Here is a 24569-nt window from a genome sequence, read left to right as displayed (position 1 = left end):
GGGAGAAAAGGGTCCACCCTGGCAGAGGCTCTGGGCCTTTCAGGCTGCAATTTTCAAAGCATGTTTACTTGGAAGTAAGCTCCACTGAACTCTCAGGTTCTGGTAAACATATTTAGAGATCTGGCAGCTAAAGAGGGGCATGGCAGGCAAGAATTCAGGAAATGGGGTAGTCCGGTACAGGACTCCGAGGGGCGTTGTCTTGTCCGAAACCTACCTAGGTAAGGGCCCCCGGCACGCCCCAAGCGGTGACACCCGTGGGATCCTAGTTGGCGTACTCCAACGGGGGCCTCCCACGGTTAGTGTTAACCCTTCCCGGACATCATGCCGGGTAGCGGATAGGAGCCAATGCCTAGGGCCAATACCTTCAATTCTCTAATCAATAAAGTTGTGGCCATTTCATGCCCATTAAACTTAAACATTGTGTCCTGTGTCTTTCTTGCTGGGGGAGGGGTTTTGACACGCAAACATATTTAGAGATCTGGCAGCTAAAGAGGGGCATGGCAGGCAAGAATTCATCAGGAGCAGCTCCCCCCTAGTATGGAGAGGGTGGTGTTATACCTGTCTAATGTGCACTTATTCACACATCAGTTGAAGGCAGCGTGTTTTGGTGAGCAGGGATGCCGGCCCTGTAAAGATTTGCCCCAATTATATGTGGTGTAGTGGTTAGAGCAGTCATGGGGAAACAGTGACTCCAGCTTCTATCAGCTGCAGCCAGCATAGCCAGTGGTCCGGAACAATGGGAGTTGTGATCCAGCAACATCTGGAGGACTAGACTAGAGGTTTCCCATTCCTGGATTTGAGAGAGGACTGGTAAAACCCAGTTTCAAAGCCCCACTCAGCTCTGAAACTCACTGACTGACCTTGGGCCCATCAGTTTCAGTCTCACCTACCTCATAGATTGAGGTGATAAAAAACGAGGGGGGCATGTATGCCAGCCACCTTATGGAACATAGATGCGATGGTGATGTTAGCTAATAATTTTGCTTGAATATAACTCAATTTCTTCAGCCAAAAGCATGATCCATAGCTCAGCTATTAGTTTCTTCAACAATTATTAAGGTTTCCAGTTTTGTTCCTGACTGTGGCTATGTGCCTTTAAAGGCAGGTGCATGACAGGCAAAGCTTTAGGCAATTAAGATTTTCTTGACCTGGAGATGCAGTGATTGGAAGGGTGCTCCCTGATATGCTCTATCTGCAACAAGAGTAGCAGCAACCATCATTCTGAAGGGCACGTGTGAAGTGGCCATGCAGTGTCTGTCTGTCTCTCAAACCCCACAATGCATTGGCTACTTCAGTCCATGCTAATCCTGAAGGAGAGGTCCATGCTTAACTCAGCACAGGTGTTCCTGATCATAAGTGAAATGCAAACACACACTGAAGCATGTTTTCTTTTTTAAGACAGCTCCTGGAGTCACAACACACCACGAGGCTGTTACCTTTTTCACTCAGAAGAGTGAGAAATCATCAAGAGAATCAGCAGCTTGTACTTAATAGAAAACAAATCTGTTAGTTGGCATGCAAAGGCAATAGGGCTCTACATGTATACAGGCTACACAGATAAGGCCTGGCCTGAACCAAGAGCTCCTTTGACTAATTCTGTTGATGGAGGAGTGCAGTGGTCTGTAGCTGTCATATAAGGAGAGGTGCAGGTGCCAGAGATCCTGTAAGCTGTAATGGGGGCCTAAATGCAACAAGGCAAACTCAAGAGGTAAATGTCATGGGATTGGGCTATGTGAGGGTAGAACGAAGTGTTAGGAGAATGGTCTCCCAGAAATTGGAGAGTGAGAGAGCTTGAAGCAGTGATATTTACATGTTCCAGAGCTGCAGGACTTAAAGGAACTAGCTTAAACTATAGCCCAGAGGACTAAGGACTTCTTGGTTGTGCTGCTGGCTGCCTGGATCAGATGACACTGTGGAGATTATGTAATTTTCAAGAACTGGTACCTGAATTTGCATGCTCACCTCTACCCTCCTCATTCCTTTCCAATTTTGTATTGTGTTTATTAAATTGTGAGACTGTGAGCAGGGGACTAACTTCTGTAATCACTGTATAGCACTTCAAACACAATCCTAACCATGTCTACTCAGAAGTCAGTCCTACTGAATTCAGTGAAGCTTGCTCCCAGATCAGTAGGGCTAAGACAGCAGCCTTGGTAACTGTTATAAGTGAACACCCGCTCTTTGTGAGATCTGGGGTTTAACATATTATAGCCCACCCAAAAACTTTGGTGAGCAAAATATTTAAAGTATTTTGATAGGACATCATATACATTTGATTGGTTTATTTTTCCAATTGAAATGTGCCAATTTCTAACCAGGAAGAATTGCTTCTTTCCCAAACATCTAGGAAGCAACACAGAGTGATTTTCATTTTCTCATGAAATAGAATGACTCTAATTATTTTAATCAGAATGGCTATAATTGTCCTCCTTGTTGGTTATAGTCTGAAGTGCTAATACCTCCTGGTTGCAGGTGATTAGTGGCTGTCATCTAAAGCCCTATTCCTGTCCTGTACAAAATGGGCAGGCAGGAAATTGTCCTGCCACATTGGCAGAGGTGTTAATAGACTGAACTAAGGGTCATTCAGATGCATTAGCTGAAGAGTCCCAATGGCAGAAGTATTCACTGGTGATTTATTTCTGGATACAAATTAAATCTTACATTGCTCAGAGTTGTGAAAGGTCCATCTTGGTTGGTGAAGGCTAGCTAGGAACTGCTGAGCCACTTGTTGGTTGGGATCATCCCTCAAGGTAGGTGTCTGGATTGAGGTGGTGATTAGAACCCCCCTGTTTATAGCCCTCTGTAAACTGGGGAAATCCCACAAACTACCGTACATAGATCACTGTGTCAGCTCTTCTTCACTGAGGTTACTGAAAATGTGTTGGCAGAGAAGTTCTATTTTGTTGTGAAATTCACTACCATGTGTTGTGAAATTCACTACCAATCAAATGTAAATGTAAACTTAGACAACTTTGGAAAAGAATTTGAGGAATTTGTGGAGGATAAGGCTGTAATGGCTACAAGGTGTGATGGTAATATTTCACACCTAGGATCAAAGGGGGAGTGGCTCTGAGAACGTCAGAGCCTACTGGATCAAGGCAAAGGTCCACATGTTTTCACAGTGGCCAAGCAGATGCCCATGGGGAACCCACAAGCAACAGCACTCTCCCCACCTGTGATTCCCAGCAACTGCCTTTCAGAGGCATGCTGCCTCTGTCTATGAAGTTTGAACATGGCCATCTTAGCCATTGATAGCCTCATCCGCCATGAATTTTTATAATCTTCTTTTAAAGCCATCCAAGTTGGTGACCACCACTGCCTCTTCTGGAAGTGAATTCCATAGTTAAACTATGTGCTGTGTGAAGAAGTACTCTCTGTTGCCCGACTGCCCTGACTCTTCTTCATTCAGTGTCATTGGATGGCCCTGAATTCTGGTATTGTAGAGAGGAGAAAAACATCTGTATATCCAGAACTGGCCCGCTTATGAAGCAAGCTAAAGCTCTCACTTCAGGTGGTGAAAGTGCAAGAGGCAGTGCTCTGCTTGCCCAACTGTTGCCTTTGATGCCAGAATACCTCCCTCTCACTGGTGAGAGGGAGGCATTCTTTCACATGGCATTGACACTTGTCTTTCTCACCCCTGAGGTGGAGCAGATGAGCAGCAATGGCGTGCAAAAGCCCTGGCTCCTGCTGGGTTTGGCGAGAGCTAGGGTGCTCCTGCATCCCACGTTGTTGCTTGGTTTCCCTGCGCCTGAGAGGAGAAGTTGAGTGGCAATGCTTTGTGGAATGCCCAAGCTATCGTCAAGTTCCATGAGCACCAGGGTGTTCCAGTGGTGGCAGGGGTGGGATGCGGGGTGCAGAAGCGGCAGTAGTTGGGTGGGATCGTGGTGGGCTGTGAGACAGGAGATAGCAATTCCTGTTTCACCTCAGGTGGCAAAACTGGATGGGCTGTCTTTGTCAATATCTACTTTCTCTACCCTATGCATTGTTTTAATACACTTGCTATTGACTTCAAGAAGTTGATGACATCCTAAGTCGATACCTTCAACAGTTAGGCCATGGACAAAATTAGAATGTTAGCTTGATTTCTAACCCACGGAATGGTCTGAGGGCTGATGGGAAGCAGGTTAGGTCAGGGTAGAGCAGGGGTAGTCAACCTTTTTATACCTTCTGCCCACTAATGCATCTTTCTTGATGGTAAAATTTCCTTACCTCCCACCAGTGCTCAATGGAAGGAGGATTCCGCTTGTGCTGTAGAACCCCCTACCGCCCACCTAGAATCCTGAAATGCCCACTAGTGGGAGGTAGGGACCAGGTTGACAACCCCTGGTGTAGAGAGTCTAGCAAGTATCTGGGTGGAAAATGCCTGGAAATGCCATATATGTCTTCTTGAATTCCGTGACAGAAGAAAGGCAGGATATAGATATACTGAGTGAAATGAAATGGAAGATTCTGTTCTTCAATTTGCCTCATGCAATCACTTACAGACACGCAATGTTAATGCAAAAAACTACCACACCCAAATGGGAGTGTCATATAAGGATTTTGTACTATACTTCTTAAACCAGGGCAGTTCTATCCTGTCATGTTTCCCATTCAGTGGAAGATATAGTGTCAGGAGCTCCACAAGACTGTAATTCCCAAGATTCTTTGGGAGAAACCCAGACTGCCAGATGAACCCTCCTTCAGGATTGTTCAGATGTGTTGCATGGGACCTTCTTTTTCTCTTACACTGTGTTTTTCCTCACCTTTGTTCATTGGCTATCATTTCCATATCTAGCCTGATCATATTTCACTTGAAAACAAGTAGGACTTTGCCAAGTATGAAATGTCCCTCTCACAACAAGGACGGCTTTTTGTATGGATGTCAGTAACCACAAAAGTGAAGGGAAATAAGTAACCACAGAAGACGGACACTTCCCAGGAAAGGGAAGTCTACAGGTTATAATTTAAGGTGGAAAGATTTCAGCTATCCTAGTTTTAAGATGGGAAGCAGAACTTTCAGCTATCTGACTTCAGTGGACAATATAGGAAGAGGACATTGAAATCCAGGGATTATGTTATTCTTGATGTTACTGTTTTATAGCTTTTAGCAATGCAGCAGAATAATTGGAGGGCTTTGCATACATATTGACACAAGCTCTTTTTGCTATTGAAAACAATATATTATTAAGCTGTTCTCTTTCACAGTTTATGCAGTTTCTTCTCAAAAGTTAGTAATCTCTGAAACAGGACTCTTCTGTGTCAGAGGGATGTGGCAAAGCCAATTCGGTTGTTCTGCCGGTCAAATTCAGTGTAGTACTCTCCGATGAAACTAGCACCCAGAATCCAGAGAGGGCCCAGTGGAGGAGGAATATCAAAACCTGAGAACGCCACGGTGCAGAACTCTTGGCCATATTCAGAATGCTGCAGAGAGAATGGCACAACTAAGCAGGGAAGTGAGTCAGTGAGACAAGTTTTTTTTGCCTTAGATCAGGCTTCCTCAACCTCGGCCCTCCAGATGTTTTTGGCCTACAACTCCCATGATCCCTAGATAGCAGGGCCAGTGGTCAGGGGTGATGGGAATTGTAGTCTCAAAAACACAAAAGAGTTGTGTCCAACTCTTCGTGACCCCATGGACCAGAGCACCCCAGGCACTCCTGTTTTCCACTGTGCCTATTAGTGTTGCACCATTGCTCAAACTATCAGACCTCAAAAAAATCCCCCTGGAATTTTTTTCTACCCCAACTCCTCTATTTCCTAGCTGCCCTCCACCTTTCCTGTTTATTGCAAATCTTGCCCAGCATCTTACCTGGAGGACGTAGGCGGAGCCACTGAGTATGTAGGCTCTCTCTCCAAAATGGAAGGAGATATCAGGCAGCAAATGAATTTTCTTGCATTCGATGATATACTGTGAGAGGAGAAAGGAGTTAATAGGAAAATGAAACTTTTAGGTCCTGTACTCAAGACTGTGGGGCAAAGTACTTCAGGCAAGAGTTGAAGACCAAGCCCATCTAATATCCATCAGAGTATCTCCCTCATGCCTAGATTTCAATCTAGGTTTCATGTAAGCAAAAGCAACCTCCAAATCCATACTGTCTATACTCTTCACCTTTTGAGAAGACCAGCAAATTACTTACAAGGAGAAGGGGCAGTGCTAAGGTTCCTAGTATCAGACTTGACAATTGCACCTGTAATCAAGTGTTTTTACTGTAATGGGAGTCTCAGGCATAGAGCACTGTCATGTCTTCTTTTGCTACCTATGGCAGCCATTTTGTGCTGGCACGCATGGCACGTTTACTAAGATATGAGACCCAGCACTTCACTTTTTAACAAAACAAAACAGCATTCAAGGGCACCAAAGGAGTGTTTGCATGCATGAAAAAGCAACCAGGCTTCGGGTTCCACTGCTCTTTTTCCTCATGACTTTTTTGACCTGTCATTTCTTTTGTCTACCCACTGCAAGAGAGGATAAGCTTTCGGAGGAGAACTTTCAGTTTGCTTACATCTTTCTCTTCAAACAAAGTAGCTCCTATGGCTTTCATCAGAATAGACACTGAACTAACTGGGCCCGTGATATAGGAAGTCCCAGTATCTACAGATGCCGTGCAGCCTTCGTGACAGAACAGCAGCTCGCCCCCGACAGAAACCCTGTGGAGAAAGCAAAACAGCCTTTCATGTTTCAGACAAACCCTTATGCCCTACCCACCCTCGCTCTTGCAGTGAAGCAGCCATTCTGACCTAGAGAAGATAAGTAACCTATAAGCTGTATGTGCTAACATATGGAGTTATCTATGGTGCTGCAGATGTTGTTGGACTACCAACACCCATCAGCTAGCATGGCCAAAGACCAGTGATGATGGGTAGTCTAGCAACATCTAGAGGGCAATGGGTTCCCCAGCCCTAGAGACCAAGCACACTTGTGAAAGTTTATTTGACTATTTTTTGTGATATTATGGCCATGAATGTGTTAATGTAGCGCTGAATACATAAAAAGACAAATAAATAAAATTATACATTCCAGACAATGTAGATTTTACAGCTGCATCATATATTGATTTAAGGAAAGGATAAACTGGTGTATGAAAACGCCTCCACAGACCCTTTCCCTTCTCTTCCTTAATGCTTTTAAAGTCCTTGCTATCCTTTTGAAAGGATATTTTGGGGGGGATATGTTTTGTACAATTTTAAAGCTCAATAAGGGTTATTGTTGTTGTTTTTAAAAAGGAACCCAAGTTTGATAAATGGAGTGTTTATCGGATTGTCACACAGCGATGGAGCTTAGAAGGGTTTGTGAATTACTTGGAGCAGTAAAAAGCAGTATCCCTCACCCTTTAAGATCAATGTGCCAATAGCCTTCCCGGCTGATGCTGAGATAGTGGAAGTCCCCCGTGTAGTAAGATGGATCACTGCCTCCCAGGATGATTTCTCCCCCAGTGTTCAGCGCAGAATTCCTAGGACAAAAATCACAAGCAGTCACTTTCTCCTTCCTGTACCTGATACACTTGGCATGATACACCTCAGGTTCTGTCGGTTAGATTCTTGTTGGCAGGAGCAAAAAAACATGCATAGGTAGTAATGTGAGGAGAGTGTTCCTGTGCATGAGAATGTGGCGAGGGGAGTGATACTCAAAGTGGTGCAGTGATGGGCCAATGTCGAACTCTGCGTGAATGGAAACTAAGCTTTCCAGGCAAAGAAGAGCAACCCCAGTGTTTGTACATCAAGGCCCAGTAGCCTCTCTGTGTGTGACCCTCAGGCCACACCCTCTGCCACAAAGAAATGGAGATAGCGCCTTCTTATGCCCATGATTGAACATGGGAGGTGCTAGGAATTGAACCTGGAAAGCATCATGTACTGTACCACTGAAAACATGCTTCAACTAGATCAGGCATCCCCAACCTGCGGCCCTCCAGATGTTTTGGCCTACAGCTCCCATGATCCCTGGCTAACAGGACCAGTGGTCAGGGATAATGGGAATTGTAGTCCAAAACATCTGGAGGGCCGAAGGTTGGGGATGGCCTGAACTAGATAATGAGTTTTTGGTTCCTTATGAAGGATTTCTCCAGACCACCTATACTCCCACTTATCTGGCACATAGGCGCTTCCAAACAACCATCACCTGCTGTAGTAGACAGAGAACACTTCTGACGTCAGAATCTGTTCAGACATGATCTTATCAAACACTGGGGTAACACCATCAATGGCTTGACTGGGATACCCCATACCAAGCACTCCATCAAACTGGGCATAGTTGAAAGGTTTGTTAGTGAGCGCTGTGGCTTCTGCAAACACCTGGAAAACAGGAATGCCAGCAACCTGGGTAGAAGAAACAAGGAAAAGAAAGGTTACCTTTGCTAGGGAGCAAAGCATGCATGGGTTTTTATTCCCCAATGTTCAACCTGCATATTTGTAAATAAAGATAAATTTTGCAAAACTTCACCAGCCTCCTGTGATTTCCTTCCAAATGATAATGAACTGTGCCCCTGGAGTTTCTCATCATTCAGATAACTTGGAGAGTGTGACAGTGCTGAATGCCAAATATTTCAATATATTGTTGAACTCTGCTTCCCATCTGCTCCAGCCAACAAGGCTCCTGGTCAGGGATGATGGGAGTGACAGTCCAACAACACCTGGTAGGTCAGCTGCAGGTCCCCTATCCCTGATCTAGTGGTTGAAGTGACACAAGGCAGTACGGTCTAGCCTTTCCCAATCTAATGCCCCCTGCCAGACGTTTCAGACTATAATCCCCATCATTCCTGATCGTTGTCCTTGCTGGCTGGGGCTGATGGGAGTTGTAGCCCAAAACATCTGAAGGGCATCAACTTGGGGAAGGCTGGTCCAGACTATGGGGATTCTCCTTGACTGAGTACAAGAGGCCTTCAAACAGTGATTTGGTATAGAAGAATCCAGGCCTGTGAATGGCCTTGTGCCTGTCAGGGGAGAGGAAAGCTTTGCGCCAGTTCCCCTCCTTCAGAAGCAAGAAGGCATATGAGCGGAAAGAAAGGAGCCTTCTATCCCCTTGTAGTACTTACTGTCACAATGTCCTGGCTAAGGAAACCCTTGACGTGTCCTTTCCCATATTGGATTGCAATTTGAGTTCCATTTGGCCTATATGTACTTGATTTGGAGGAGTCGTAGCGGGCATGGGAAGCTAATAGGAAAGAAAGACACTAAGGTTATATTAATTGGTTCACCAGAAACAGATCATACTCCACGATGAACAAATGTTTTAATTACCATGCATTCGAACGAAAAAAAACCCATGAATCCAGGCATTTCCATACTATATGGCATGTGTTTCCCTGAGTATGCATGGTACTCGCGATTACTTACCACAGGCGCTGTACAGTGGGGAGCACTGGTGGGATGGCACCCAAAGGTTGGCCGACCCTGTGTCAAAAATGACTTTGAAGATCTGGGCTGGTGTGCCAATGCTGATTTCACCAAAATATTGTGTCTGAAAGACATGTTGCAATACAAATAAATAGTGGGTGCTGCTGATTCCTAAATCTTAGTGCCCATCCAGACTGCATTTGGCAACATATCATTGATGCTATAATAATGTATGAGTGGTAGACTGATGCTGCACCAACTACACATTATTCTGCTTTATTAGTTGTTTTGTGATGTGTTCCACGTGGTATTATAGCCATCTGGAGGGGAACACTCTTATTTTATTTATAACATTTAAAACATATAAAAACTTATAACAAATCTGTAAGCAATGTTCTACAGCACCACAAAAGTGCAACACACGAACAATCCTGAAAGATTTGTACTATAAAAATTACAGCATTTTTGCAGGAAGTTACAGGACCTGCACTGATGGGAGATGAAGCAGTGCGTCCCCCCCCAAAAAAAAACCAAACACCTTTGCAGATGTACGCAGTGAGGAATGCAGGATCGTGCAAAACCACTCTGTTGCCATCATGAGCACAAATCACCATGGTTAAAAAGAACAGGTGGAAGGGCCCTCCATCACAGCACGCTCCATAAATATCTCTGCAAAGATGCTTGGGCTCCCCTGATCTGCTGACTTGCTTGCTCAAGGGGCATCATCAAACACTCACATCTCTGTAGTTTGTGAGGGTGGTAGGTGCTGTCACATTATGAAGCGCTTCGCCAAGATGGTATAGACTGTGCTCCATGGAAGGGAAGCCATCAGACACTTCCATCCCCATCTTCTGCAGGGTCTCCCTGATTGAGGGCATTTTCTTAAGTGGAATCCTGAAAGGTGTTAAGAAAGGAATTATAAAACTTGGGTGGCCACTGTGAGAATGCAATGTTGGATTAGGAGGATCTTTAGTCTGAACCAGCAGGGCTCTTCTAATGCTCTTGTGTTTTCTCTGGGATACGCAGAATGCCTCTCCCACTTCTGCCCCACAATGAGCTGAATAAACTGCTGCAAGAACTAAAGTCATGCTGGTGAGGAAATATACAGTTTGTTTGAGGCCTCTTTCAGACTTTGCTGCAAGGGGGAAGCAGCCTTGATTCACAGATGACAGCTGCCTTGGCTTGGAAGATACCCCTCACTTGCTCTAGATGGCAGTAAATGCTTGCAATGGACTGTCAGCAAGTAATTTTCCTCTAATTTTAAGCTATCTTTAAAAAGAGAGAGAATTGAATCACACGATTTTATTTAAAAGTCATTTAGCAGTTTTTGAAGCATGTGCTTCAGTCTTGCATATTGTTGTCCACAGCTTCAAACCTGCATAAATTTGGATGTTTTAAAAATTATTATTTTTCCAATATAAAGGGAAGGATGCTTCATGTTTGTTATATAAGCATAATTCTTTATTGCCACCCACCTACACAATGCTTCCCCCATCACTATCTGCATTTGTTGCTCTACAACATGTTTTTCTATTCCTGAGGACCAACCACTCCTTCCTTATATATCACAGTGACTCCCATACCTGCTTTGCGGCACCCTCTCTCACAATCCCACTACTGTCTACAGTGGTTAACCAGACTTGGCAGATTGCTGAATATGCTTCGTTTCATTTACAAATGCAGTTTAAATCCATGCCCCCCCCCAATACACAGTACAGTGTAATATGACCAAATAGATGCCGTAAGAATCTGCTCCTGCAAATGATTGACTTTGCTTAACCAACTTTAATACAATGACAAAATCAGCTAAGTTTACAGTAGCTAAATTAGCCATCCAGGTAATTTCCAAAAGTACAATTACCAAATGCATTCGCTTCTTCCCTTAGAATCTTCTTTGTAACATTTAAAGTACAGCAGTGATGCTGTACTACAATGGCAAATTAAAAAATACAATTTAAATTTACCCTTTCTGGGGATAAGTGTTATCAGTAGCATTTTTTCAGCTATTTTTACTCTGTGAGTGCAAGGATTTTGCGACCAAAGATTCCATTGTGCTACATTATCAGTCCTGTGTGAACCAAGATGGGCGCTTCCTTGTTCTTTCTATGATCCGCTTGCCTTCATCTTCATCTCTAGCTTTCTCTCCCTCATACAGTACAACAGTCTCTATATGTGGAGCCTTATGTGGTCTTCCCTCCTGTGCCCATATTTCTTTCCTTATGGCAGTTGTCTCCCATTTAACCTTTGCATAACAATAGCCACATAGAATATGCTTCTCTTTCAGGTTGCCACACTGAGGACACACATCAGTGTTTCGCTTTATCTTTATAAGGGTTCCTAGGATTCCTTCACCTGCAGCGATTTACTTTAATGGTCCCCTTGATTTTGGGGCTGCCATCCAGATTTAAATTTCCGCAGTGCTGCTGTGGCATAGCTATTGGAAAAGTGTATTGTTATGTAGAAGCAGGGACCTAGGATATGTCATTATTAGCACCTTTCCAGAAATGGGGATGAAAAAGCAGTTGTTGTCTTATGAGACCCTTTCATTGATTAGGGGGGAAATGGCATAGCTCAGGGGTAGAGAACATGCTTTGCATTTGAAAGGTCACAGTTTCAATCTCAAAAGTAGGGGAAAAACCCTGTGTTCCTCTACCTTCCACCCCTCCAAAACAGCTTTGCTGACGCTTGTTTAAATTTAGTCCACATTAGGCAACAAAGCCTAATCACAATTTTCTGGAGACCTGCCTTGATTTCTCAGTGGAACTGAGACATCTCTCAATATGCAGCACTGAATTTTAAGTAGCAGCTTAAAGGAAAGGATGTGCTTATTGCAGGCTTGTCTCCCAAATTCAGCTGTTCACTTCTCTGCTGAGGTGATTTATGCCAATCTGTATGTCCAAAGTTGTACTCCCTCCACCCTCTTCTTCTTTCTTGATCTTCTCTGGTAAAAACATCACCATACAATTTGTCCCCTCACCACAGTCTAGACTTTGTTTTCACCAACCTTTCCACCAGACAGTTTGTTACCAGATCTTACTATTTCTGTGTTCACTTATCCATTATTTATTCCTTATACGTATATAACCCACTCATCAAACCAAAGGGCGTTAACCCACTCATCAAACCAAAGGGCATAGTATTAGGATTATACAAGTTAAAGGAGTTTATACCTCAAAGAGTTACAATTCCCAGCAACCCTTAACAAGTGCCCAGAATTCTTTGAGGGAAAGAAGGGGCTTCAAATGTACAGTGGTACCTCAGGTTAGAGATGCTTCAGGTTACAGACGCTTCAGGTTACAGACTCTGCTAACCCAGAATAGTACCTTGGGTTAAGAACTTTGCTTCAGGATGAGAACAGAAATCGCACGGCGGTAGCAGGAGGCTCCATTAGCTAAAGTGGTACCTCAGGTTAAGAACAGTTTCAGGTTAAGAACGGACCTCCAGAACAAATTAAGTTCTTAACCTGAGGTACCACTGTTAAGGTATATACTGTTTACACAGCCTAAACGGGCTTTATCCACACTCTTGCTCCCCAACTCTGCCTTTTGACTCATTTCTTATTATATCTTCACCCATGCCTTCAACTTCTTCAACTCTACCTTCCCCCAGTTTGAAATACACCATGGTGGTCTATTCTCTCCTACGTATGGTACAACTTCCCACCTGCCACCAGTCGCATATAATACAAAAATGGGCTGGAGAAAAAAACATGTGAATTCTAACATCAGTCCCAGCACAGTAGCTACATACACCTCATCAGGGAATTCTGATTTGTCCTTGACCCTGCTGCATCAGGTACTTAGCCTATGCATTCATCGTGTGCTGGGAAGGAGGCACTTCACCCAATACTAGGCCTTGACTTGAAAAGAGAAGGCACATTACCTTTGGAAGGCATCACCGGAAAAGCACAAGAAGCAGCAAACCACTGCAAAGACCCAGGACCACGGCATCCTACTGCTGCTTTGGATAGCAGAACCTTCACTCTGGTGTTGTGTACAAAGAGAAGCCACGTCCATTGGGCTTTTATAGAAAAAGTTCCTGTGCCGAACTTGAGTTTCTGCTCAGTACTGATTGGTAGGGAAGGAGTAATAAATTTTGCTGATGGGGGGGATGACTTTGGGATGCTAAGCTTGACCTCACTTCCTGGCAAAGGGCAGCTTGGCCAGAGCCCATGAAGGCGTGCGTATGAAGACTCACTCTCTTCCATGATTAGCTCAGCGTACGTAGCTCAGTGAGGAAATCAAGATCCCGCTTATTATTGTGGAACAAATTTAAACATATCCCTAAGTAGGTCAGTCTTGCTCTTTTTATTTAATAGCATTTCTTAGAAAATATTTTATGTTCCTGATCCTTAGCAGGTAGACTCCAGTGAACACTTGCAATTACTAAAGCAATAGTGAAAATTGAAATTAACAGGCCTGTACTATTTCTCAGAGGGACGCGGGTGGTGCTGTGGGTTAAATCACAAAGCCTAGGACTTTCCAATCAGAAGGTCGGCGGTTCGAATCCCCGCTACAGGGTGAGCTCCCGTTGCTTGGTCCCTGCTCCTGCCAACCTAGCAGTTCGAAAGCACCTCAAAGTGCAAGTAGATTAATAGGTACCACTCCAGCGGGAAGGTAAATGGTGTTTCCGTGCGCTGCTCTGGTTTGCCAGAAGCAGCTTAGTCATGCTGGCCTCATGACCCGGAAGCTGTATGCCGGCTCCCTTGGCCAGTAAAGCGAGATGAGCGCTGCAACCCTAGAGTCGGCCACAACTGGACCAAATGGTCAGGGGTCCCTTTACCTTTACCTTTACCTTTACCATTTCTCAGGGCCCCGGTGGCGATGTGGGTTAAACCACTGAGCCTAGGGCTTGCTGATCAGAAGGTCAGCGGTTCGAATCCCCACGACGGGGTGAGCTCCCATTGCTCGGTCCCTGCTCCTGCCAACCTAGCAGTTCGAAAGCACGTCAAAGTGCAAGTAGATAAATAGGTACCGCTCCAGCGGGAAGGTAAACAGCATTTCCATGCGCTGCTCTGGTTTGCCAAAAGCAGCTTAGTCATGCTGGCCACATGACCCGGAAGCTGTACCCTGGCTCCCTCAGCCAATAAAGCGAGATGAGCGCCGCAACCCCAGAGTCGGCCACGACTGGACCTAATGGTCAGAGGTCTCTTTACCTTTACTATTTCACAGAATATGGAGTATCTATTTTTTGTGGTTGTAGGGAGTATTCTGAGCTGTATTAAGCAAGGGGAAAGCTAGATAACTGTATACATCTCTTGCTATCCTCTCTTACTCGATGATACAGGTAGCTGATGAAGCCACTTTGCCCCTTGCTAAAGTTGAGAACGTCTGAGTCAGATCAGTGCCCTGTGTATGCTACCTTGAGTCCTATGGTGGGTGGGATATAAGTGAAATAAATAAATATGGGCCTGGCCCAGCATTTCTGCCTCAAAAAAATTCTTAGAAGTGCTTTGCAGCAGTGATGGCCCTATCATTAGGCAGAGTGAGGCAGCTGCTTCAGGTGGCAAATGCTATGGGGTGTGCAGAAGCATACAAGTCATGGTCATGCACTCAGACCCTATCAATATAGTACAATCCTAACCATGTCTACTCACAAATAATTTCTATGGAATTCAGTGGGACTTGTTCCCAGTTTGGTTTGCTGCTTTAGACGGCCGTTTGAAAAAGGTGTAACTAATTGCCCACTTTTTGGCCAAGGCAACCTTTTACGTCTGTGGGCAGTTACAACGGAAAATAAATAAGCTCTGTTTTCCCACACACTGTGTCAGGCATCATGCTTGTGAGCAGAGATTTTCCCAAGCTCATCCCCCACCCCCGAACAGGTTAAAGGCCACAAAGGGGCTGGCAACAAGGTCTTTCAATGAAATAATATTACAGGCACTTGGGATTTGGTGGGAGGAGGAGGGTACATATGGCAGCATAACAGCGAGCTCCAAGTGTCAGCCAAGTTACTTCTGTTGTGATGGCCTCGGTAACCTTTGGGTGAGACATTTTATATGACGGAGAAAGGCATGGGCAGCGTTTAACGGATTTTCACAAGCACACAGTTTACGCCAGCTTGAATAATCTGCCTGCTCTGCAAATGTAAAACCTATCTTGGCAAAAAGTATACATTTGCATTAACTTGTGGTGTAACTGGCATATTGGGGCCAAACAGAACATATGGGAAGAGTGCATACTGGGAATGCACACATTTTGCATGCAGCCGAGTGGATTCCTGGCATCTCCAGATGTGAGTGCGAAAGCGCCTTGGAGGGCCACTTTAAAGAGTCACGGAAATGTGTGGGTAAGGGGAGCAAAACTCCCCCTCTTGGAGTTTGATAAATGTATCTCAGCACTGTGCAAAAGGCAATAGTCTGGTGAGACTGCTACTTGAAGAGATGAAGAAAAAGTAAGGTTTATTGTCCATGGCAAAAAAGCCATTCTGAGCACAGGTTTTACATGCGACTGAGCTGGAGCCAAGAAGCTGACACTAGCACACATTAGCTCAGTGGTTCCCAACCTTTTTTTGGCCATGCCCACCTAAGCATCTCTAAAATCCTGATGCCCCCACACCCTTTGACATATAATTCCTATTATTCAAAAAGTGAACTCCTATTTATGTGGAGGAAGCCTAAAAGGCCATTAACTGTTAATAACTCATTCTTGAATTGCCCCCCCTTAAAAATCAAATTGTCCCCCTGTGGGACGTGTGCCCCACGTTGGGAACCACAGTATTAGCTCATACTGATACTGACTGAGAAGAAGCAGGAAGGAAGTACAGCCTAAAAGAAAGTCATTTACTCTTAGTAGTTACTAAAAGAGAAGGAATTAGCAGGGGAACACGTTGCATTTCTGTCCTCACACCAGACCACACTGGTCCCCCAACGTCTCAACTTACTGGTGGTAGAAGCTGTTTAACAGCGGAACAGGCTCTCAAGAGAGGCGGTGGACTCTCCTTCTTTGGAGGTTTTTAAGCAGTGGTCAGATGGCTATCTGTCGTGTATGATCTGGTTGAGATCCCTGCATTACAGGGGGTTGGACTAGATGACCCTCAGGGTCCCTTCCAACTTTACAATTCTATGAAGACCCTCTTGGGGCGTTGATGCTGAGAACCCCTCCATCGTAGGCTCATGTTGTATATATGAGTAAATAAACCATATATCATAAAGACACCACAGTCTCTGCTCTGCATCATTTCCAAAGGAAACACAAACTATGGGCAAGCACCTGGAACCCCTGGGATCTTGCACTGCTCAGAGATTGGGATGGTGTGCAACAATATTTAAAGCATAGATGACATATGCAGCTCCTGAACCAAAGTTACTGAAATTGGATTATACAGTAGCATACTAATGGCAGACCAAGTTGCTGGTTGCTAAAGAAAATCACATGATGCAGTTAAACTGTTCTTGGATCCACACAACTCTTGCTTATGTGAATCAAAGCAGTCTGGATAGAGCAGAGTTTTCTGCATGCAATTTCCCCATCTGATTTTCACTCCTTAGATCTTCACTCTATGCCTATGCCAGGCTTCAACGCCTTTTGCCTTGCTTTTAATCCCTTTCCTTTTCCTTTACGAATTGCCCATTCTTGGTCAGCCTGGCTCTGCAAGGTCACTGTTGAGCCTTCTTCTTTGCAGGAACCGGAGGCCTTTTCCCACGCAGGGACTGGGAGACTCCCACCCTTTAAGGCTCCAGCAACTGCGTCACACTGCCCAGCCTGCAAGCCCACAGGCAAACCCTTCCGGCCAGAGGGTCAAAAAATCACCAACCCCTGTTTGCATTTGCTTGCTAGCTGGGACAGAGAGATGAGAAAGATGCAGGAGAGAAGATGGCAGAAATAAATGCACTTCCAGGTCACCCAGTAGGCCTTGTTTACTTTCAGAGCATAATCCCATCAGGGCAGTATCTTTCACATAACTTCAGGATACAGGAATTGTTTTAAATTAAGAGGAAAGAAGTTGTTAGGACTGATATCCCCAGTTCTGCTACAGTTGTCCTTTTTTATTGAATATTCATTATGATTTCTGCTCATAACGATATCAGGATCCCCACTTTCAATACATTTTTCACATGCTAAGGTTCTTAGGCAGGCGTACATACTATACTGCTTCATTTCCAATTGGTGCATGTCCCATAGCTTCCTGCCGAAATCCTGCAACTTTTCATGCCACAAACCCTTGGGATGGGTGTTAGTGCTGCTTCTGTTGCACGTTTGCACAAGAGTGGCCCTGCAGATGGCAATAATGCAGTGAAACTGGGGAAGCATTGCACAACAATAGAAAAAAATGATATGTGAGCAGTCCAGTATAAATCCACTACTATTGTATTAGCATACACAAGCACACACAGACAAAATCCCCAGTCTTGAGGGATCCATAGACCACAATTCAATCACATAAAGTCATAATGTGGTTCACTCCTGTGGAAACTTCACATGGACACTGATCCTGCCTCTTGTTTTATTTCTTTGCATTCATCTGTCACTTTACTGCATATGCCCGACATGTATCAAACTGTGTCGGACAGGGAAATGATTGAGTTGGATAATCAGGGCTCATCCACACTTTTATGAGAGTATAGCATCTATTCAAATCTCAATAACTTTTTTGTTGTATCATATTATGTGCCAATTATTTCTCCTGGGTCTGAGAGCTCTTTTCATTGTTCTGCTGCTGTGTCCTGTTAAATCTGATGTTAACCTCTCATTGGGCACTTCAGTTGAAAGCCCTGGGCTGCCACAGGCACATTACACTTGTACCTGCCAGTATTTCATATTCCTGAGGGGATAGGCTCCTTTACCTGTACAGGAAAGTCCTCTCCAATGTCATCCTTGCAGTCTCCTCAAGACCCATGATAGAGACTGCTAATTTAAGTTAGAGAAGTTTTTATTCTTGAGATTCTCTTTGCATTCCTCTGATCTCCTGTTTCCCCCTCTAATATTCCTCATCGACTTAGTGCTAACCGAAAGAAGCACTAAAGGAGGAGACAGGGTTCTCTTGAGTAGATCAAAGTAGTAGGAGGAGACAGACCAGAGCTGGTGCGAATCCAGGAACAGAATTTGAAATGCAGCAGCTCGGCCTAAGAAATGAAATTAATCCCTGGTGAAGGGTGAGTAGGAAATCTTATATATAAATTAAATAAATCAAGGATGCAAAGATGCCAATGAATGTTGATGGGCTTTTTGTAGTGTTTCTTCACGCAAACAAATGCCCAATTTTGCAGGAGTTGTTTGGGCTCAGAACGTAAGATCAATGGATCTGTCCAATGTCTCTTCTAGTTCAGCATCCTGTTTCCCATAGCGGCCAGCCAGATGTACATGGGAAGCTCACTAGCAGGATACAAAGGTAATCACTCTCCTTTTGTTGAGCCCACTGGGAGACTGCATATAGCCATGACTAGTAGCTGTTGACAGATTGATCCTCCAGGAATGTGTCTAATCCCCTGTTAAGGCCATCTAAGCTAGTAGCCATCATCACCACATCTTACAGAGGCAAGTTCCATCAATGGTTTATGCCCTGTGTAAAAGGAAAAGAGAGCACTTGCTTCTGTCTGTCCCGAATCCTCTTCTCATCAGTTTTATTGGATGACCCTGAATTTTAGATTTATGAGGAATGGAGAGGGAAAAGCTTTCCCTCGTCCACCCCATGATTGTGTTTTCTCTTCCCCATTACTGTTGTTGTGGATGTTTGCTCTGCTTATTCTGAAGTGATTTACGTGCTGATTGTACTTTTGTGGACACAACTTTCTGCAACTTCTGTAAATCCAGGACTGTCCTTGGAAAATAGGGACACTTGGAGGGTCTTTGGTTTTCCATGAACTGCTGTTTGCTCCAATTCAGCAATAAAGAGTAGGTTTGCATGCGGAAAGAGCTAATGGGGAGGGGAAAATTGCTTGGACACGGAGCTGTAATGCGCAGAAGCTGTGCCTAGAAACATGGCACAAAAGGGAGTCTGGATGAGACCCTGGTCTTCCTCCCCTAATCCTGGGGCAGTTTGTTCCTAAATCTCCCCTCTTGCCATCCTGGCACACAGAGAAGCAGTTGTGGGTCTCTCAGCTGCCCAAGTCCTTGCAAATAATTTTTCAATTACTTCCTCCAGTGGCCCAACCTCTCTGTAGAAATTAGCAGCTGAGATCTAAAGTGAAATTGAAAGGATCCAAAGGGTTTTGTGCATTGTTTGTGCAGCTAGGCAAACACAGTAGCTTTCATGAGCTTATTAATGAGCAAGGAAATGATGCTTTGCAATGGGGCTCAAACTGCTAAGAAAGAGGAGGAAAAACAAGAAGGGCAAGAGAAAGACTCAGAAATAGTCACCAGAATAGTGGGCAGTAACAGTCTTTAGTTATTATCTGCTTCTGGAAAAGCCTTATTTGTGCTTCTTGGGTTCTGGGAATGAATTATAGGTTTGAGCAGGGCACGTCACATCTGAGTTTTATGGGAGTTCAGAACATTCTAACGGCAAAATCTGAGGTCTAATCTAACTTGAGACTTGTGTTGTTGTTTTTGCTAACTACGCAAACCTTTACCCAACAACTGCTGTTAGGGGCTGTGTGTGTCCCTTACAACTAATTTCAGCCACTGTTGCTGTTTCTATACATCGTGAGAATGAAGACTAGGAAATGAAGACTATACATCATGGGAATATAGACCATATGCCCCCAGCCCTAGAGTTCCTTTGCCAAAGTTCCTTTGGTTGCGTCACCGCTAAAAGGATATTGTAGAGCTGCATAAGGTTCAGAAAATGGCAGTCAAAATGATCAAGGGGGTGGAGCAACTCCCCTACAAGGAAGCAGGGGTGGCATACCCTGTTTTGCTGCTTGTGATGAATCGGGAAGTGGCATGCTGCTCTGCCGCTGCTGCTGCCACTGCTGCCGTATTTTACCTGCCACCACCTGCATCACACAATCTGCCACATCCACCGCTGGCAGAGAAACAGTGCTACTATCAGCACTGATTTGGGGCAAGATTGCACCAATTTGGGGTGAGATCTTGCCCAAAATGGGTGCCAGTGTTGGTGCGACTTCTCCATCACTGATGGAGGCAGCAGGGTAGGTGGGGTGCCTGCAGGGGTGATGCCTCACAGAGGCTTCTGCTGCCTGAGACAGTGCCCTCGCCTCGCCTAATGGTTGCGCTGGGCCTGTGAGGAAGAGTTTTTAGCATTTGGGAGTTTCAGTTTAGAGAAAAGACAAGTAAGAGGTGACATAATAGAAGTTTATACAATTATGCATGCGATATAGACAAGTAGACAGAAAAGTTTAACACAACAACTTGTGGACATCCAAACGCTTTGCCCCTTCCCTGTTTTTTTATGCCATTGTAATACTATATAGTATACACCACTTAGTGAAAACAGAATGAACATGGTCATTATTATAATATCCAGTTAGAACTTGTGAAAGAAATAAGCAATGACCAGCTTGCTACTTCAAAAACAAACATATGTTTCCATCCTTGCTCTGCTGAAATGCCAGCATCTTACTGTGAACTTCAGAGAACTGAGAACCATAAACTGTTTTCCATTCCTTCAGAAGAGCAAAGAAAGAAACCACCACAATACAGAGCTTTCCCTGTTCCTCTCCCTTGAGGTCTCCCCCCGGACCACCATACTTGGCTATGGCAGCCCCACACTTTCATAATTTCTCCTTTGCTGGCAATGCTTGTCTCTTGCCATATCTTAAACCGAAGGAGTTCCAGTTGTAGGTGGAGAGATCATTCTCCCGTTCCACCAGCAAGGCCCCCTGTGGGACGGAGACAACTCTGCTCTTCCCTGGAGGCATCCTTTGCCGTAGCTGCTGCTGCTGCTCCTGACGCTTGCCCATAAAAGGTGGTGTGGACTTCCTTTGTGGACATGGGATGGCATCAGCCCACTGGCTTGGGTTGGCAATGTTTTTGGAAAGTTCCCCTAGGGTGAATGAGGAAGAGAGTGAGAGAGAAAGAGATGATAGAAAGAGGGGATTTGAGGCTTTGCATTATCCCCTCCCCACCATGAACAAATAGTGAGGCATGTGATGGAAAGGCATGAGAAGGTAGAAAGCTGCCTTATGTCATCCCATTGGCCCACTTAGCTCAATATTTTCTATACCAGGGGAATTCGTTGCTCTCTCTATGTTGTTGAACTACAAATCCCATTATCCATGGCCACTGGCCATACTGGCTGGGGCTGATGGGAGTTGGAGTTCAGCATTTGAGGGCAAGAGTTCCTCATCCATGGTCTACACTGACTGACAGTGGCTCTCAAGGGTTTCTGTTAGAATTCATTCTCAGTCCTACAGATGCAGTGGGCCTGAAGCTGGGACCTTTTGCATTGAGCCACAGTTCTCTCCCAAAGGGAGGCAGGTAGGAGGGAAGTACATCTGCGATACCCACACCTTCCTAAGAATTAGCCACATGGACTGTAGAGTCCACAGTGGTCCCCTGCAGAGTGGCATAGTGGGGTCCAGCATGGATTAATGCAGCCCATGTTTGAAGACAGCAGGGATCAAAATACTGAAATGACACTCCTTATCTTGGAATCAAGAGTGCAGGTTAACTGATACCACTTGCTACCTGCATGCCAGGAGTCCTTAAGAGGGAAATAGCTGTCAGCTGGTTCTCCAAAGGGAGCACTGAAGAGTAATATGAGCACCAGCGGGGAATGGAACAGGCCCATCCTGGGATGTAACAGATCTGAAAGGAAAGGAGAGCGGGTGGGGAAATGCTGGAAGAAAACACAGCAGAAGAACAGTGCTGGCAGGGTGAAAAGGGCAGTTGCATGACTTTCTTGCCACTGATCTCCAAATCACAAGGACATACAGAAGAGGAGGAAAGAAGGGGAGATGGCAAGGGGAGGAGAGGGAGGCTGCTGATGGGGTGACAAGGCTTGACATCTTGCAGTTAGACTTTTCTGGTTCAGTTCCTCTCTGCCTAAGTTACCCAGGGACACCATTGAGACAGCAGCCCCCTGAAATTAGAGATGGGTTGGCCATCAAGCATTTCAATCAAGATGTTGTTGGGCTCCAGCAATGGGCAGGGATGGCGGGAGTTGTAGTCCAGCAATAGCTGAAGGCCATAGGTCCCCCAATCCTGGTCTAAATTAACCAAGTAATTTATAAAGACAATGACATTGTTGGAAGAGTTTTCTCCACCACAGGGTTCCAATCAAAGCTGACTCTCTGAGTAACTACTTTTGGTGTCCTTTCCAATTGTTAAATAATTATAATTACTTTTAGGTCTCTAGTGACCTGTCAATATTTTGTTTTAATAGAAAAGGTAATGTGATACGTTTGCAGGAAAAGATTTATATATTATATTTCCTTTGCCATTCAAGCCAGCAAATGCTTGTTGTGAGAACAAGCAGAGCTGGGAAAAAGGTCTAGGGAAATGACACCAGTTACTAAAGAAGGAAATACAGTGGCCGACTCAGGAGGACTGAGTCAAAATCTGAATACAAAATAGAGCCTTGGAATCTTACAAATCGAAGGATGTCTAACAATGTCCAGTTAAGCTACTTGCTCCTTCATCCCTTTGAATTTCAACGTCCTGTGCAATTAGAAGAAACCATGAGAAGTATGTGTTAGGGGGCTTATGATACTGCGACGAAATAGCTGTGGAAATTTAAAACGAGGGGGAAATCTTGTTTAGCTATAATAGAAATACATGCAAATCATCTTTCCTGTTTAGCTAAATTTGATCAACATGCATTGTGTATGATTTGAGTCATCTTTGTGTGTAGAAGCACACCAGTAGGGGATGTTGCCTGCACAGGGCACATTGACCAGTGGATTATACTAATGTGCCTGTTATGGGCTCCTGATTGATATGGTGAACAATGAAAAGTCACGTATCTTTGCAAGGAGTTTTCAGCTTTTAGAAGAGTTCTTTCCAGGGCAAATGTTTCCCCACTGTTGCTTTAGAAGAGAGGGAGAGAAGAAGCCTGATCCCTTTTTCCTGTTGCAATGTCCTGCCTTTTTAAGAACCTTACTTCTGTGCTTGAGCACATATTTATTTCTTTATTATCATTATTACTCAGCACTCTACTGTGTTCTTCAAGCATGCGTCTTCTCTCTGTAATAATTGCAGCTGGGAAACTGAGTCTGCAATCCTCCCCAAAAAAGCTCAACAACTCTGGGCAAGCCACCCACCCCACGCACACTCCTTCTTCCTCCAATGACAATGGGTAGATCACTGCCAGTTTTTTTATACTGGGAGTAGATCACAGTGGGGGGAGAGAGAGTGTGTTAAAATTCATGCAGGCAACATGCAGAGGAGGGGGGTACATTTCATTCCTTTAAAAAGCAATCTACCTCTACCAAAATGAAAAAGACATATGCAACCCAAACCTATGAATCGCTTGCCCATGAGCAAGTCACACTCATTTAATGATGCTTACTCCCATGTATATATTTGCATAGATTTTAGCCCCACAGTGCAATCCTATTCATGTTTATTCAGAAGTGAGCCCCATTCAGTTCAGCAGGACTTTCTCCCAGGTTAGTGTGCTTAAAGTTCCTCCCTCTCTACTAACCTCAGTTCTCTTTTAGATGTTCGTGCCAAGACTCCTCTGCTGCTTCTGTTTGATCTCTTGAAAGGAGGAGAGCGCAGCTGCTCTTTGGAGTCCAGGTCCCTCTCAAGTGCAGTATAACCCACCAACCCCCCTTTGCTGCATGACCTGGCAGTTGACATCAGCAGAGATGGATCCACCTCTACCTTTTGTCTTCTACTCTCCCTCCTTAATGGATTCTGCTTCAGAAACAGTTGCCATGTCTATTCCTCTTGCTTGCAGTATGGGGCAGCTTTACATTATTATTGTTTCCGCCTTCTTCACAATGGAGCCAGAGCTGTTGGTATGAATTGGTAATTCCGGAGAATGAAATGCCTTCTCTTTCTTGCTCTGATTTAAACATGTTTCCCCCCCTCAAGCCTTCCTTTTAAAACATTTTTCTAAGTACCGGTATCTCTTCCACATTATTCTCTCTCTCACTCCTCTACACATGCCCAGCACTGGGTGTTGAAATTTTGCACCCCTAACAATTTTGTGCCCGGGGCAACTTAATCTGTGCCCCCATGCTATGCTACTGTACAAGGTGGGGGGGGGTCCAGCAGCTGTACTTATTATTTGGAGGGTACGTATCCGACATACAGAGGCCCTGTGCACAAGGTGGAGGTTGGGAAGAAAGATCACATAGCTCTCTGCTGAATAACCATCTCCATAGCTTTCACCAAACTAAATACAGTGGCACCTATGGTTATGTACTTAATTCATTCTGGAGGTCCGTTCTTAACCTGAAACTGTTCTTA

At 44.7% G+C, this 24569-nt stretch overlaps 2 protein-coding genes across 2 annotated transcripts; both read right to left on the bottom strand.

Annotated features, from left to right (window-relative positions):
* Window positions 1-469: 469 nt before the first annotated feature.
* REN (renin) lies at window positions 470-13640 on the bottom strand. Its single transcript, XM_081193525.1, has 9 exons — window positions 13192-13640; window positions 10047-10203; window positions 9310-9433; window positions 9009-9127; window positions 8096-8292; window positions 7308-7430; window positions 6483-6627; window positions 5789-5887; window positions 470-5403 (listed from the first exon to the last, which is right to left on the bottom strand). Exons 1-9 carry the CDS (start codon window positions 13323-13325, stop codon window positions 5242-5244), a joined length of 1260 nt encoding a protein of 419 aa, XP_081049651.1. The 5' UTR covers window positions 13326-13640; the 3' UTR covers window positions 470-5241.
* Window positions 13641-20557: 6917 nt separating this feature from the next.
* KISS1 (KiSS-1 metastasis suppressor) lies at window positions 20558-23869 on the bottom strand. The gene is made up of 3 exons (XM_081195092.1): window positions 23797-23869; window positions 21840-21959; window positions 20558-21195 (listed from the first exon to the last, which is right to left on the bottom strand). Exons 2-3 carry the CDS (start codon window positions 21940-21942, stop codon window positions 20924-20926), a joined length of 375 nt encoding a protein of 124 aa, XP_081051218.1. The 5' UTR covers window positions 21943-21959; window positions 23797-23869; the 3' UTR covers window positions 20558-20923.
* Window positions 23870-24569: the final 700 nt, after the last annotated feature.

The sequence above is a fragment of the Podarcis bocagei genome (genome assembly GCF_964188305.1).
Source record: "Podarcis bocagei genome assembly, chromosome: 5".
NCBI lineage: Eukaryota > Metazoa > Chordata > Lepidosauria > Squamata > Lacertidae > Podarcis > Podarcis bocagei.
This window is presented reverse-complemented; position numbering and strand designations above follow the sequence as displayed.

Bases quoted from the DNA above. Each gene is read 5' to 3' on its own strand.
- KISS1 (XM_081195092.1), bottom strand. From the start codon at position 21,942: ATGGGCCTGTTCCATTCCCCGCTGGTGCTCATATTACTCTTCAGTGCT. The intron at 21,196-21,839 runs GTAGCAAGTGGT...CATTCACCCTAG, and splicing joins TAAGGACTCCTGGCATGCAG to GGGAACTTTCCAAAAACATT.
- REN (XM_081193525.1), bottom strand. From the start codon at position 13,325: ATGGACGTGGCTTCTCTTTGTACACAACACCAGAGTGAAGGTTCTGCT. The intron at 9,128-9,309 runs GTAAGTAATCGC...CTTTCCTATTAG, and splicing joins CCCACTGTACAGCGCCTGTG to CTTCCCATGCCCGCTACGAC. The intron at 8,293-9,008 runs GTAAGTACTACA...TCTTCTACCCAG, and splicing joins TTAGCCAGGACATTGTGACA to GTTGCTGGCATTCCTGTTTT.